This window comes from Falco biarmicus, chromosome 8 (assembly GCF_023638135.1).
Source record: "Falco biarmicus isolate bFalBia1 chromosome 8, bFalBia1.pri, whole genome shotgun sequence".
Lineage (NCBI taxonomy): Eukaryota > Metazoa > Chordata > Aves > Falconiformes > Falconidae > Falco > Falco biarmicus.
The window spans coordinates 18,828,150-18,841,560 of NC_079295.1; the positions used below are offsets into that span (position 1 = coordinate 18,828,150).

At 37.3% G+C, this 13,411-nt stretch overlaps 1 protein-coding gene across 1 annotated transcript in view; it reads left to right on the plus strand.

The window, feature by feature from the left end:
* PDE11A (phosphodiesterase 11A) overlaps positions 1-13,411 on the plus strand; it is a 136,569-nt gene that overhangs the window by 10,631 nt on the left and 112,527 nt on the right. Inside the window, 1 exon segment of the mRNA XM_056349422.1 lies at positions 7,075-7,233. Within this exon segment, the coding sequence (XP_056205397.1) occupies positions 7,075-7,233 (159 nt within the window).

Below are 13,411 nucleotides of genomic sequence, written 5' to 3' on the forward strand. Positions count from 1 at the left end.
ACTCTTTAATGAGGCTTTAACTCTTCTTCCTGGTCAGCATGGGTAATTTTTTGTATGCCTCCTCTAAGTGTAGCTGTGCAGGTTTAATCATGATCAATGACTGTTATTTAGTGGCTTCGTGGTCAATTTGCTATTAATATCAAAAAGAGGATTGGGCCCTAATGGATTTTTCTCTTGTTTGCCACTTATATCAATAATGCAGCTGACTTTTTTTCGGTCCTTGCCCAATATCTGTATAGCTCTCATAGTTGAATTTACAGACTAATTTTATGAATACAGAGGTCAATCTGGAGGACTTGCCATACAGGAGATAAGCATTATTTGGTTAAGTCCTGATTCAAACCGCCTGAAGCCTTAGGTGCATCAAGATAATGAGTGTCTTATGGGATCAGAGCTTATAAGCATGGTCAATACTTGAGTTTTCATTTGACACAATGAAGGTAGGAGATGCAGAAAAGTGAATTTGACTATACATGGTCACTGATAAGAATTTGTGCTACTCACAACTGCTGTTCCAGGTTCTAGCATTTCTGATCCTTATGTTCTTGATTACTTGCAGATCACACTTTTAATGTTATCCTCACAGTTACAGGAACTAGAAATTTATTTTTTTTTTAAATGGAAGATGAGATTCTGATAACATATCGTTCCAGAACCCTAGAAAAAAACCCTGTCTGTACCTTAATCTGGTCTTGTATAGAGTAAAAGCATGAAGATGTTTGTCTGTTCTCATTTATTAACAATCTTTAAATATGTCTAAAAAGACCTAGGACAGTGTCACTGCACAGGCAGCTGAAATACCAGCACTTGGATTGATGAATCAAGCCTGCTGTCTTCTATGTTTTTATTTGAGTGAATGTCACATTTTACAGGGTAATATTTCCCCAAAGAAGAATTTACAATCAATAAATAACTTGAGACAAGGTTAAGGTTTATTCTATACAGTAACCGTTCCTTCTTGACAGTTCTGAAATTCTAGTTAAAAGTGCCTCAGTTTTCACACTTTGAATGTCTCTGGCATCTAGAAATCTGATTATAGAGAACCAAAGCAGTAAACCCAGCTATGTTTGGTTTTAGTAATATTTTAAACAATCAGTGGAAGACTTGACTTGTAATTCTTGACTGTTCTTGCATGTAAATACTTCCAGTATAATTACGATTATGGTAAAGCCTCTCTCTCAAAAGTGTTATCTTTATCTGGTGATTTCTGAATGTAAACTTAAGGAAGTGGTACACTGGTATCTCATCAACAGTTCCTTACTACCCAGGAGCCTGGTGCAGATGAGGACCCTGTTGGGCTGCAGGCTGTTCTAACATGAGGGGTAGTACAGCTTGTATCTCAAAATGCTTGCAGTCTGACAGAGGGCTTCTCTGATTTAGCAGCTTTATTGCCTGCTAAACAGGCCTCCTTGCTCAAGGTTACTAGTCTGTGAGGAGAGGCAGATGTAAATTTTGTACAAGCTTCTCAGCCATCACAGTTCACACTTGGGCATTGAGGTTTTTATTGATGCTGTTAAACCTAGTAAAACACCTCTGTTCGATCCTGCCATGAACATCTTATGATAGTAAGTGATGGAATGTGGGGATAAGAGGTTTGGAACATAACATGGGCCATCCAGTCATTCAGTTTTCTTATCTGTATATTGCATGGGTCAACATTATTCATGTTGCCAGAAACAACATTTTATTTTGTTTGCTTGTGTATCTTTCCTCATCACTTCCCCAAATGTTGCCAAAATAAGATTCCTGCCTGCTTTTCTACAAAAGGCTGGGGATAGAGTTTCACTTTACATATTTGATGATTTTGAGTTTTTACTAAGTTCTTACTGAGGTTTTACTCAAATCTCTCCTTTTTCCAATTAAATGCATGAACTTCCTTGTACTGTGCTCACTGTATACCTTTAGTCTCTGCTCCAAAGATGTAATACCCTTCTGCAAAAAGTTGTCCAGTTCTCTAGCATAAATCTGGTATTGGATGGTAGGAAGACCAAAACATATTGTATCTCTGTTGAATGGCATACTTCTGACATTAAGGCTGTCTGCTCCGGGATTCCTGCACTTCCTTTCTCCTGGCATAAAGGTTCCATCAAGAGATACAAACAGGAAACTTCCAAAATTCACTTGAGAAGCGGTATAGCAGGAATGGGCTGTATATTAAAAAAAACCTTTCCATATTGATAATTCCTGCTGTGCCTCTGGTTTTATGTAGCATCCATCAAGGAGCACAGGACTGATGGCTCATCATTAAATCTGTTCCAGACACTGGCAGCTGAACTGTATATATCCAATTCAGACAGGTTTACAAGCCTGGCCTATGTGCCACCATCCACTGCAGGTCAAACAGTACTTTGTGTATTACTCTTGAGGACTGCTGAAAAGGCAATGACTGCCACAGGACTGTAAACTACAACCAGATTAAATTACACACTACAGTGAATCTTATTACTGAAATAAGGGAAACTTTCAGGTTAATGGGAATATATCTTCCTAATTTTTATCCCAGACCTCTGTTTTGTCTTACAATGTATCTCTTAATTGAGTGTATTCAGATAAATTAATTGCCGAGATGTCATTTTTGGTCTGACAGCTGTCCTTTTTCAGTTAAACTCCACCTTGAAGGCTTACTTCTTTTATAAGGCCCACAAGATTTAAATCGGCAACAATACTGCCAGTCAAAGCATGTTGTCATTCCCAGTGTTTCCCCATGTCCTTGGTTTTGCTTTAAACAAAATCAGTAGAGCAGGGACTGTTTCTTCAGTAACACAAAGAATATTATCAATATTTAAGCATCAATAACTAATAGCTAATTCTAAATGTTGAATTTATTCATTGATGAAGCTGCTGTGTGATAATTGCACTCTATTTCACTTTCTGTTTTACAAGAACAGTCTTTCTAGGGAGGATTTTCCACAGTGTAGAGCAGGTCAATTTCTATTGAAGTTGATATAAAATTGTTCAGAAGCATGTGGAAAGATTACAAGATCAGGTAGGTCTGGGTCCTTGGTGCCACTATTAAAACCATTCATCGTGGGGGTTCTCGTTCTCCTAAGGAAGTTGTTAGGCACAAATAATTCAAGGGAATCTCATCAAAGCCTTATCAAAGACTGCATATTAGTAATCTGTTTTTTATGGAAGCAAAGACTGTTTAATACGCTCCAGGGGCAGAACTAGGTCTAAGAAAGAAGAACTCCTAATGAAGTTACAGAATTAAAACAGAACAAAAGAAAATAGTATAATAAAAAAAGAACAAAGAGCTTGATATTCTGTGGCAGAAGAGCACTATAAACTGTAGATGAATACCACAGTTGGTTTTAATTCCTTGTGGCAGAAAGGTGTGAAAACTCGCAACAAAAAATAAAATAGCCAAATGTATATGTTAATCTTTATGGGTGACTGTAGAGCATTTCTATGTCCTTTGAGATGACTAAACCAGTCTGTTTCTATAGGATCTGCAATTTGCAAAAGGGAAATAGAAATAATTTTTCCAGGAAAAAAAATCTGTCAGGTTTTAGATTCAGTAAAGATTTAATGGATTATCTCTTCCTCATCAGAATCGGATCTTATCTTGAAGACTGTATGGATTGGTTTTATCATCTGAGACAAATATGGACATTATTTCACAGCCAATGTCTAAACTTTTCAAAATAAACTTGTGCTTATTTTGTAAAACAGCTCAGTTCCCTCATATTAGGGGAGTTGGAACTGGCTGTAACTATTGTCTGCAGCATAAATGCTAACTTCACCCTGGAGGAGTGGAGCTGCTGCCAGTAAATAGCAGTAATTCCCTCCCTGGCTGATAGAAGAGCTGTTGAAGACTATCCTCTACCAAGATGAACAAAGATGCTGTTAGCACTACCTCTTCTGAACTTTGCAGCCTCCTTTGTGATCTGCAGTTGGTTGTACTGTTGCAGAGAATGAATTTCTGCACGTTGTCATGTAAACAAATGACCCATATATAGTTCAGTTCCCTTTAGTTTTTGTCAATCTATACTGAAACAGTATACTATCTATGTATCTTTTCTGCCAAGATTTGAATTTTTCTCTCAGCTGTTTGCTTATTGCAAATATTTATTATATTTAAGAAAAACTTTGGACTGTTGAATGATCAAAACTACTATAAGCTCCTCTTAATATTCTGGCAAACAGATATTTGTATGAAAATATATTAATACATCTTTTAGACATTTCTGTTTGTATATGTAGTAATCTTCCTTCAGAGGTAACTGTGTATTCTGTAGAGGAAGGTTAAACAGGCTGTAAGTCCAAACAATATACTCCTTGAGTCATGCGTTTAGCTAAGCTATATGCTAGGAAATATATTGGCATATGGGGGACTATTTTTTTAAATAGGGACATAACTGTACTTAGTTTTCCATAAAGACCTGAGGTTTTATTTTTTGTTTTGAAAAAGCATTCATACCTAACTAGAATACTAGCTCACATAACTAGTCTTACTTGATGTACTAAATTTAAAGTGCAACAGACGGAAGTGGGTCCAAAAAGAGTATCCATCTACCTGACAGAAATCATGAGCACCTACAGGATATGGATGTGAAGTAGCAGCATTGCCCAGCATAAGCGTGTTGTATGATCATATGACTAACACTAGATACCAGTCTTTGCTGGATGTCATTCAGTAGAAGTATTCTATAAAGTGACGGTATTATTTTTTTTAATGGTGATGAAATTTTAATTTGATCTCAGGATGTAATATTGTCACCCTATGCTTATTTTTTGCACCACTAAAAGTTTTTGAAGATGGTTTTTACATTGTATTGCATCCTGAAATTCCTATGAGTATTGAAGCACCTGGGTTATCACTGAGACATGAGACGTTGCTTCTAGTGCTTTAGTGTAAAATGTGTTATGTCTGTTGCCCCAGATCATGTACTAAGAACTGTCTAAATGCAACTTAAGCCAATTTTTTGATGCATTGGGATTAGCAGTAATAGTACTAAGATTTTAGTACCTGAATAGCTTTGGGGATAGAAATATGCTCTGTGTAGCACTGTGACCCTACGTAGAATAGGAATGACAACAAGAAGTATGGAGCAAGTCTAGTTTTAGTAAGACCTGGATTTTGTGTTTAACAGTGAAGTTGTCTTTGAATGTGATGCAAGCACTGTTCTTACGTACATCCCTCAAATGCGTAACCTTAAGCACATTCATTGCTTTAGAAAAAAAATTTAACAAAATGCTGCTGTTAGTAACTTTACTTTTCAACGTGACCTGTTACAAACATTTTTATTTAGTTGTAAAAGATTGATTTTTTATTTAGTTGTAAGAGATTCTGTGTCTCTGAGAAAGTGCATGCTTTATGATCAATAGAATTACTCTGAAAGCTTTTTCAATCATGATTTAGATTTTAATCATTAATTAAAATAGATTAAAATCTTCATAGTTAATTATGCATTAACACTGTTCAAAAGAAGAAATGCAAGTGGATATAAAAGCATATGAAATAATCATGCCTTAAAAAAAAAAAATCTATGTAACAACAATAAAAAACCCTGTTAATGATACAATTCTTGGCTAGCAAAATTTGAAGATAAACCAAACTAAAAGAAATTATATTTGCAAAATTCTTGAATAAATGATTGCTACTTGCCAGGTAATGCTTAAAGGTAAATATTTATTGTGAGGATTCAGTTGTACTTAATCCTAATTTGCCCCTTAGAGCAGTATGGATTAATGAAAAAATACTCTAGTTGATGTATAGTAAATTTTAGGAACTTTCAGACTACTGGAATATTTACCCATACATTTGTGGCTCACTTCACAATTGTTTAGTTGGATGATAGTATTTGTTAGACCATGAAATCTTTCATTGTTTTGTGGTTTGTAGTGTGAGTATAGTAACTTGACAAATGTAGATGTAAAGCATTGGGACTTCATATAGCATTTCTGCCAAACTGATTCTTCCTGGTATTTCTCATGTTGAAACTGACAACTTAGGATGCACAAGGAAATTGAGAAGCTCTCTTTGTTGGTGCAGATACCAGTGAGTGAAGAGCAAGTACAGATCATTAGAGCAACTATGTAAGCACACTTGGATCACTGATCACATTGAACTGGCATAAGCTTCTGAAAAACAGATAAAGACTTAGGATGAATACATAGTGTCATGCTGGTATGCTCCCTGTTTTACATGAAAGTCCTAATTATGCAGCTGCCCATGCCATATACAGTTAATGGACACGGTTGATCCACTCTGGGGTAAACATGGTGGCTTCCCAGCTAGGGATAGTCTAGAAATTAGTACATACCAGATCTGTGTGACTCCCCCTCTGCATTCTCAGTGAAGGTGACAGAGCACTCCTTAGAGCTTGTTACCCTTTCATACAAACCCCAACATCTGCATGCTTCACACAGATATTATGAGAAAATATGTCTGGTGAACTGCAAACGGGTTTTTCTTTAGTGTGTACCTTGCAGGAGCTATGGTGTGTGCAGAGGAGCTCGGGGCCCTCGCTAATGCCTGCATGGGCTGTGTGGTTACCCCACAGTTTTGCTGGTAAGAAAGTTTATTGGCAGCAGTATAGAGGGGTCGTAAAGTAAGCAGTATTGGTTAAGGTTGAAGAAACTGAAAACTGCTTGTGAATATGTGGTGGGCAGGAACCATACCACAGCTTTAGCCACTGATAAGTTTCCTTATCTGTGTGGAAACCTGTGAAAGCCATGGGCAAGGTTGCTCTGACCATCTGGCCGGTGCCAAGGCCTGTGTTGCTGTCATGGAGCTGTGGAGGGCCCTCTCTTTCATTTGTCTTAGTTTTCCATGTTCTCTTGGTAGCTGCTTTGGCTGTGATCCTTTAGGTAGGTCATTCCTCTAAATGAGGTATAAAAATGGAACTTCAGTAAATACAATTATGTGATGCTAAACCTTGTACTGATCCTGTGAGAAAACTATATTTCTTAGTATCTTAACTGAGGAAAAATGACTGGTAAAGAATGGGGTAACAACATAATGCTACTGGAAATACTATTTAAGACATTGGGAAAATACAGTTCTTTGCTGCATGAAGAAAGCTTAGATGTATGACATGCATGTTAATGCTTCCTTATTTTCTTTTGAAGGATCGTCGCTTTAATGACGAGATTGACAAACTGACCGGATACAAGACAAAGTCACTCTTGTGCATGCCCATAAGAAACAGTGATGGAGAGATTATTGGTGTTGCCCAAGCAATAAATAAGACTCCGGGAGGTGCCCCTTTTTCTGATGACGATGAAAAAGTAAGATTACCTTTTACTTTTTTTTTAATTTCTTTTGTAATTCGGTAGACAAGATATTTAATCCAAATAAGTAAATGGCACAGCACTTGTTAATGATGTTTTTTAGAAGTGCTTAACATAAAATGTATGTTTTTGTTGTTCTCAACATAAAACATGTATCTGTTCTGTGAACGCAGCTGATCTTGTGGCTGAAACTCCAACTTAATTGTCTCTAAATCTCATGTAGACTTTTTTCATGTAGTAGATCTTAATAGGAAGATTTTTTTTATTTTTGAGAACTTGCCTATAAGAATAAGTTCGGGAGGAAAAGTCTCACAGAGACACTCCTAAGCTTGCTGATTTTATCAATCACCATCTTCTATTAGTGCTCTCGATGGGATAAATGCCTGTAGTATTTGCAAAGAAATTTTCCTTCAGTGATTTTGCATATGCAACTTTATGCTATCCTAAAATATAGAAGACTTGGAAATACCCATGAAAGGGCAAAGACGGCAGGAGGGGGACACTAGGTGTGTTTGGAGAGTAAAGTGAGCCTCAAAGACCTGAGAATAGAGGGAGCTTTAATTCAAGTGAGGAAAATAGGAAATGGTGCCATCGAGGGCAGATGCATACAGCTGAGAATGGAGGGAAAATGTGCGTGAAGCCAAAGGATGACTGTGGAAGAGAATGGTAGAAGGCAGCAAGCTGCGGAGGAGCAGAACATCTCTGTCCAGGAGAGAGAAATGGAGTCTCCTTCAAGCATGTAATAGGGAAATACGCTTCTGTGTTTTAAAACAGTATTGAATCTCATTTTTGTGGAAGTGTAGTTAGAGGCAGGTTTTGTTCCTGAAAGCTCTTTATGTCGATTCAAAACAGCTAATACTTGGTGCAGAGCCATTGTTGGTGCATTATCTACATGTTGATATGTCTGTGCTATGACAAAAAGATGTTAAGTAATGCCTAGTGGAAGGAAAAAATCCTGTCACATTGGTTCAGCTAAATAGACAGATAATTTCTAGAATCAAGATAACTTGACATAAAAAAAAATGCATTATAAAGCTAAACTAAGAGTGGTTTATAAAGGCTGTGAAATATTGCATGAATCATAGAATGAGTTGGGTTGGAAGGGATCATAAAGATCATCTAGTTCTGACCCCCCACCCCCCGTCATGGACAACCAAAACTGGGGAATTTCCTTCAAAATAAGGGAAGATCTACCTGGGTATTGGGGTGGGTTTTGCAGGAAAACCTGATGAGTAGCTGGCAAAAGATGTAAATTCAGCTTTGTTGATGTTACAATTTCCAACAATTAGCAGCTTCAGAACGGTTAGAAAATGGAAATTACTCCTCTTGTTTCTCGCCCGCCCCAAGCCCTCTTAAAGAAATGTCAGTATCATTTAAGTCTGACTTTTGTTTGTGAGTGTCTTATCTTCTTAGTCTTGTGTGAAGCAATTAAAATAATCTTTTGGGTTTTTTTATAAAGCTACAAGACTATATTGTATAATGAAATGTCACTTGGGGGCACTACTGTCTTTAGTCAATAGGGAACAAGGAATTATGTTTTCAATTAGAATTAAGTAGATGCTAGCATCATTTTTATGTACTCTTAGTTATTTTCAGGAAGTTAAGAGCAAATAAAATATTTAAGATTTGAGGAATTTTTAATGCTCCCAAGCTGTAACCAAGTTTATATTTTGCAATATGTAAAATGGAGTATTAGATTTCAAAGTGTTTCTAGTTTTGTTTTTCATAGCAAATTTTCAGGTTTTTTCTTTTACATCTCTGATCATGGTGATGATAACACAGCACTAATAACAAGTCTAAGTGAATTTTCCACATTGAAAGAATGATTGTTTTCTGCTACCAAATTTAGTTTTTCCTTTTGGTGTAAAGGATGTTTCAGCCAATTCATTGTTTGAGTGCAGAACTAGATTTGACAGCCACTGGCGTAAGAGAAAATGTTCTGTCTCACAAAGTGTTTTGTCTCCCCAACATCAGTGGCTCAACTGAACAGTCAGGTTTCAGAGATTCCCAGTTTAATGCAAACAGTAGTAGAATACCTTATTACTTTTGTATAGCAGCCATCACTATTACATTATGTTGTGTAAATGGTAACCTTTTGGAAGAATAGGCTGGTGATATACCTTTACGTGTATTTTGCAAATGAAGACAGCAGTTCATCTGCACAGCTGTAGAACAGGAAGGTTAAACCCCCAAAACCTTGAAAAGAACTGCAAATTCCATGCATTCCCAGTACTGGTCCTGAAGATTAAATATTTGTGTTGCTTTCTGGTGAGTCATACTTGTTCCAGGACTGGTGAAAAACACAGCCTAACAAGAGCTCAACTGTAGTTTAGGTTATTGTATGCCCTTTAGAGTCTTCTGAGATGCTGTGCCAAAACAAATCTCATTCTCTATCAGAGAAGCTTAACAAACAGCAGCAGCAGCTCTACTGTCACTTAAGCTGGCATCCTGCTTGTCTCTGGCTCTGACGTCCTTCTAGTCTGAAAGAAGTGAATCGACTGCAGGGAAGCTACCCAGGGTAGCCAGCTTGAATTAAATCCTGCTTGACTTACTGAAAAGCATTAGTTTGAATGCAGTGAGATCCCTTCTGGAAGGGGGAAGGAAGAACTGGATTTAGTTGTCTGCACTCTGCGGATTATTTTATTATGAAATGTATGTATGGATTCCAGGATTCAGCTGGTGTATATTTGGTTTGTGGGGGCTTTAAGTTACAGTTCTTTCATACTCCAGCATTTCTGTTTCCTACATTCCTAATAGCAGCCCTGTGATTCCAGGTTGCTCAATTTAATGTGCTCTTCCTGGTCTGTATTAGTTAATGCTTAAATATAGTCTGTGCTGGGTCTGCTGTAGTGATGAATGATTTGCAGGGATTTTGCTATACCTGCTGATTTCTTTTCTGCTATTTTTTTTTGCTTGATGGGCTTAGGCTGGCAGGTGACAATTCTGAAGTCAGTTAGGACAGTTCCTTGGGGAAGTAGTCAATGGTAAATAGTTTTATAACAGGGAAGGGAGTGATCCAGACCAGGCAAACATCTCTGGCTGTTGTGAAAAAGATGACCCCAGCTCTGTGTATGTGTGGAATTTACCTAAGAAGTCACATGAAAATTATTTTAATGTGTCCTCTGAAAGGAACATAAGAAAAAAATTAGGAAAACTATTTTTTTTGTGTGTTTAATATATTGCAGTATGTGCTGACCTCCTGCTAACATCTACTTTGGTTCTCTGAAAATCTGCATGGCAGTGAGACTCCAAAAGCTGTTATTTAAAATTGGCATAATCCTCAAAGGTATCATGTGGCCTGTATGTCACTTACATCCCAATGAACGAGACAGATTTGCTGAAAGGAGGCAGAAAATAACAAAGACATTTGAAGGATGAAGGTGCTGAAGCGCTACAACTATCTGGGAGGACTCTAATGGTCTATTAGGCACAGTTCTCAAAAAGTACTTGCTACACAAATCTAAATTAAAATAAATCACACTAACTGAACTCTCTTGCTGGGGGAGTTTAAAACAATATTTTACTCGAATATTTGCTTTAAGGCAGCTTCACACCACTGATTTGCAACCAACAGCACAAAATGACTGTAGTGGCAAATATTTCAATGAACTTCTCTGTGTTGCATAGTCAGTTGTACTTTCAAGTTAAGCTGAAAGTCTGGATTTCTTTTTAATTACAGAACTCTATAAATGTGCTTGAAACTTAAAATATATCTGTATCAATGCCTCTGTTTTGAGACTGGCAGTTAGTATTTGAATCACACATGTTTATCCCTGAGGTATGGAAACATGTAAGATGTCTTACAGTGATATTTTAGTGAACAATTATATATATGTATTTTCCTAGGCTCAGGGACTATTTTTATTGCTGTGTGTTTATGGTACTTGTTACACTAAATCCTTGATTACCTGTTTGAGGCCTCTGGATGCTATCATAAAACACACATACACACACATTGTCAGGTTTGTCATCAGGGAGGGTTTCTTTATAGAACAGGTCAGTGAACATTTTCATGGGTTTTTTTTGTGGGGACTGGGGTTTTGTTGTTGTCTTGTACAGCGGTGAGAGTAAGGAAGGTATCTGGATTCTCCCTGCAATTGCCAGCAGGAATCCGAACCTGTCGGCTTTTCCCATATTTCCTGTGTTTGTATCTTCTTAATTAACGTAGATACTTGAGCAAATAAGAGCTCTTATCTGTAAACCTAGATTCTAATTTGGCTGATATTGTAGTACTTGACTCATAGCTCAATAAACCAAATGGAAGAATCTCTGCTGACTTCATGAGCTTTTAAACATCAAACTTATGTCCATTTCTACCACAGGAGCATTTCATTAAATGAAGACCCCTAAGTCTATTTTATAAAGCTTAAATTCATCTGGGTCAGAGCACTGTAAAAAAAATCAGTTAAGGATCAGTTTTGGCTTCTGTATCTTTCCACTGGATGCAAACAGGCTCCAATAGGCTGAACGCAGTTTCTGTGGTAGACTGTGCTGTTGATCAAATACCTCTCTCATATGCCTCGATTCATCAGACATAAGCAGTCATCTTTCTTACTTCCTTTTGTGAACATTCATTGAAAAGTCATAAAACCGGAAAGATTGTTGTGCCACCCCTCTCCCCCAACACAACAAAGCTCAGTCTCCCTCAAGTTTAATTTTTTTCTAGGACATGTTTTGACAGCTGCCTAGAGTCTGAAGCTGCCTCTGACCTTGAAAAAGGTGATCAATCAGATCTAGAAATGGTACTCAGTCCTGGAAACTGAGCCATACAAAGAGCAGAATAAATTTTTCATAATATTTGTCGATACTCTGTCAACTTGGTTGGCACATGGAAAAACCTGTATGTATTTCTTCCCATGTTGGGCTTCATCAGCTGTACAGAACTATGTTGAGTCTAATCACAGTATGGGAGCTGCTGGTTTTGTGTACCCAATACTATGTTAAATGCATCCAGTAAATGCATTGGGTGATCTTTGTGTCTCTTGGATCAACTATTTCAAGTGGATTAGAATCACAAAGGCAGCGTTGTAGTAGTTAGTGTAAGGTGGCCTCTGCAACTGTGTGAACACTTAAGAAGCTTTCATTGTCTAAAATACAGACACACAGAGCCCTGAGCCTTCAACAGGCTGATGGTAAAATAGGCAGTGCTTTACAGCCTGAGTTACTAAGGTTTTTTTGCTGTTTTGTTTGGCAATTTGTGGAACCAGCTGGATTGATTTCCTAGGAAATCAGTGTCCTTTTCCTCAGGTGTGAGGGCATTAAATATTTCTATCCAACACAGCATTTGAGAACACATATTGCTGCTTTCCTTCATGCTTAATTGTCACGTTATAAAAAATTGTACTTCAATGATTTTTATGTCCCTGTTTGACAAAACTCCAGAGGAGTTGCGAGGATAAGTGATCCATTAGAGTCATTAATTATGAAGCAGTCAGTAGCAGCTTGGGTCTAAGTAAGAGACCTCTGGGTCTTCCTGCAAATTCTGAAGCATAAAAATTGCCCTGGAGCTTGTGTGTGTGCTCCATTTCCCCCATTTGTTGGCATTCACAAGGGGTTGCAGCAGGCGTGGAGAAAATAGTCCAGATCTCTACTGGTCAAACACATGAACAGAAGGCAACAAAGTGCCATGATCATGGATGGTGTTGTGCAGCCATACTACGCTCTTCAGTGAGAAGCACAATGAAGTTTTCAACAGAAAGCCTAGAAGCCAAGAATGCTGCTGTTCTGATGGTATTTTTCAGACACTTCAGTAACTAGAACTGTGATGTTAATACTACTTTTATCTTTTTTATTAATACTGTATTAATAGAATTTTCACTTAAATGCTTTGAATACCAAATAACAATAATACAAGGACTCAGGCAGATTAGAATTCTGTTTGGTTCATCTGTCAGCATTAAAAAAAGACTGCCACAAAATAGTCTGAGGGCTATGATGTGTATTTGTGTGCAGTGTAACTCTTAGGTACTGTTTTTGTAAGGAATTGACTAGAAAAGCTTTTTTGTTGTTGTTTTGCTTTTCTATAGAAAACCATGTTATGTTACCTAACAAAGTTTTTACCTTCAGCTGTCGTCTTGGCAAAACTCCCTTAAACCAACAAAACTTTTGATCAAATGGCTCATTAGAAAAATCTTGTTTGCTTCAAGTGAAGCCTGTGCTTAGACCTTGTTACAGA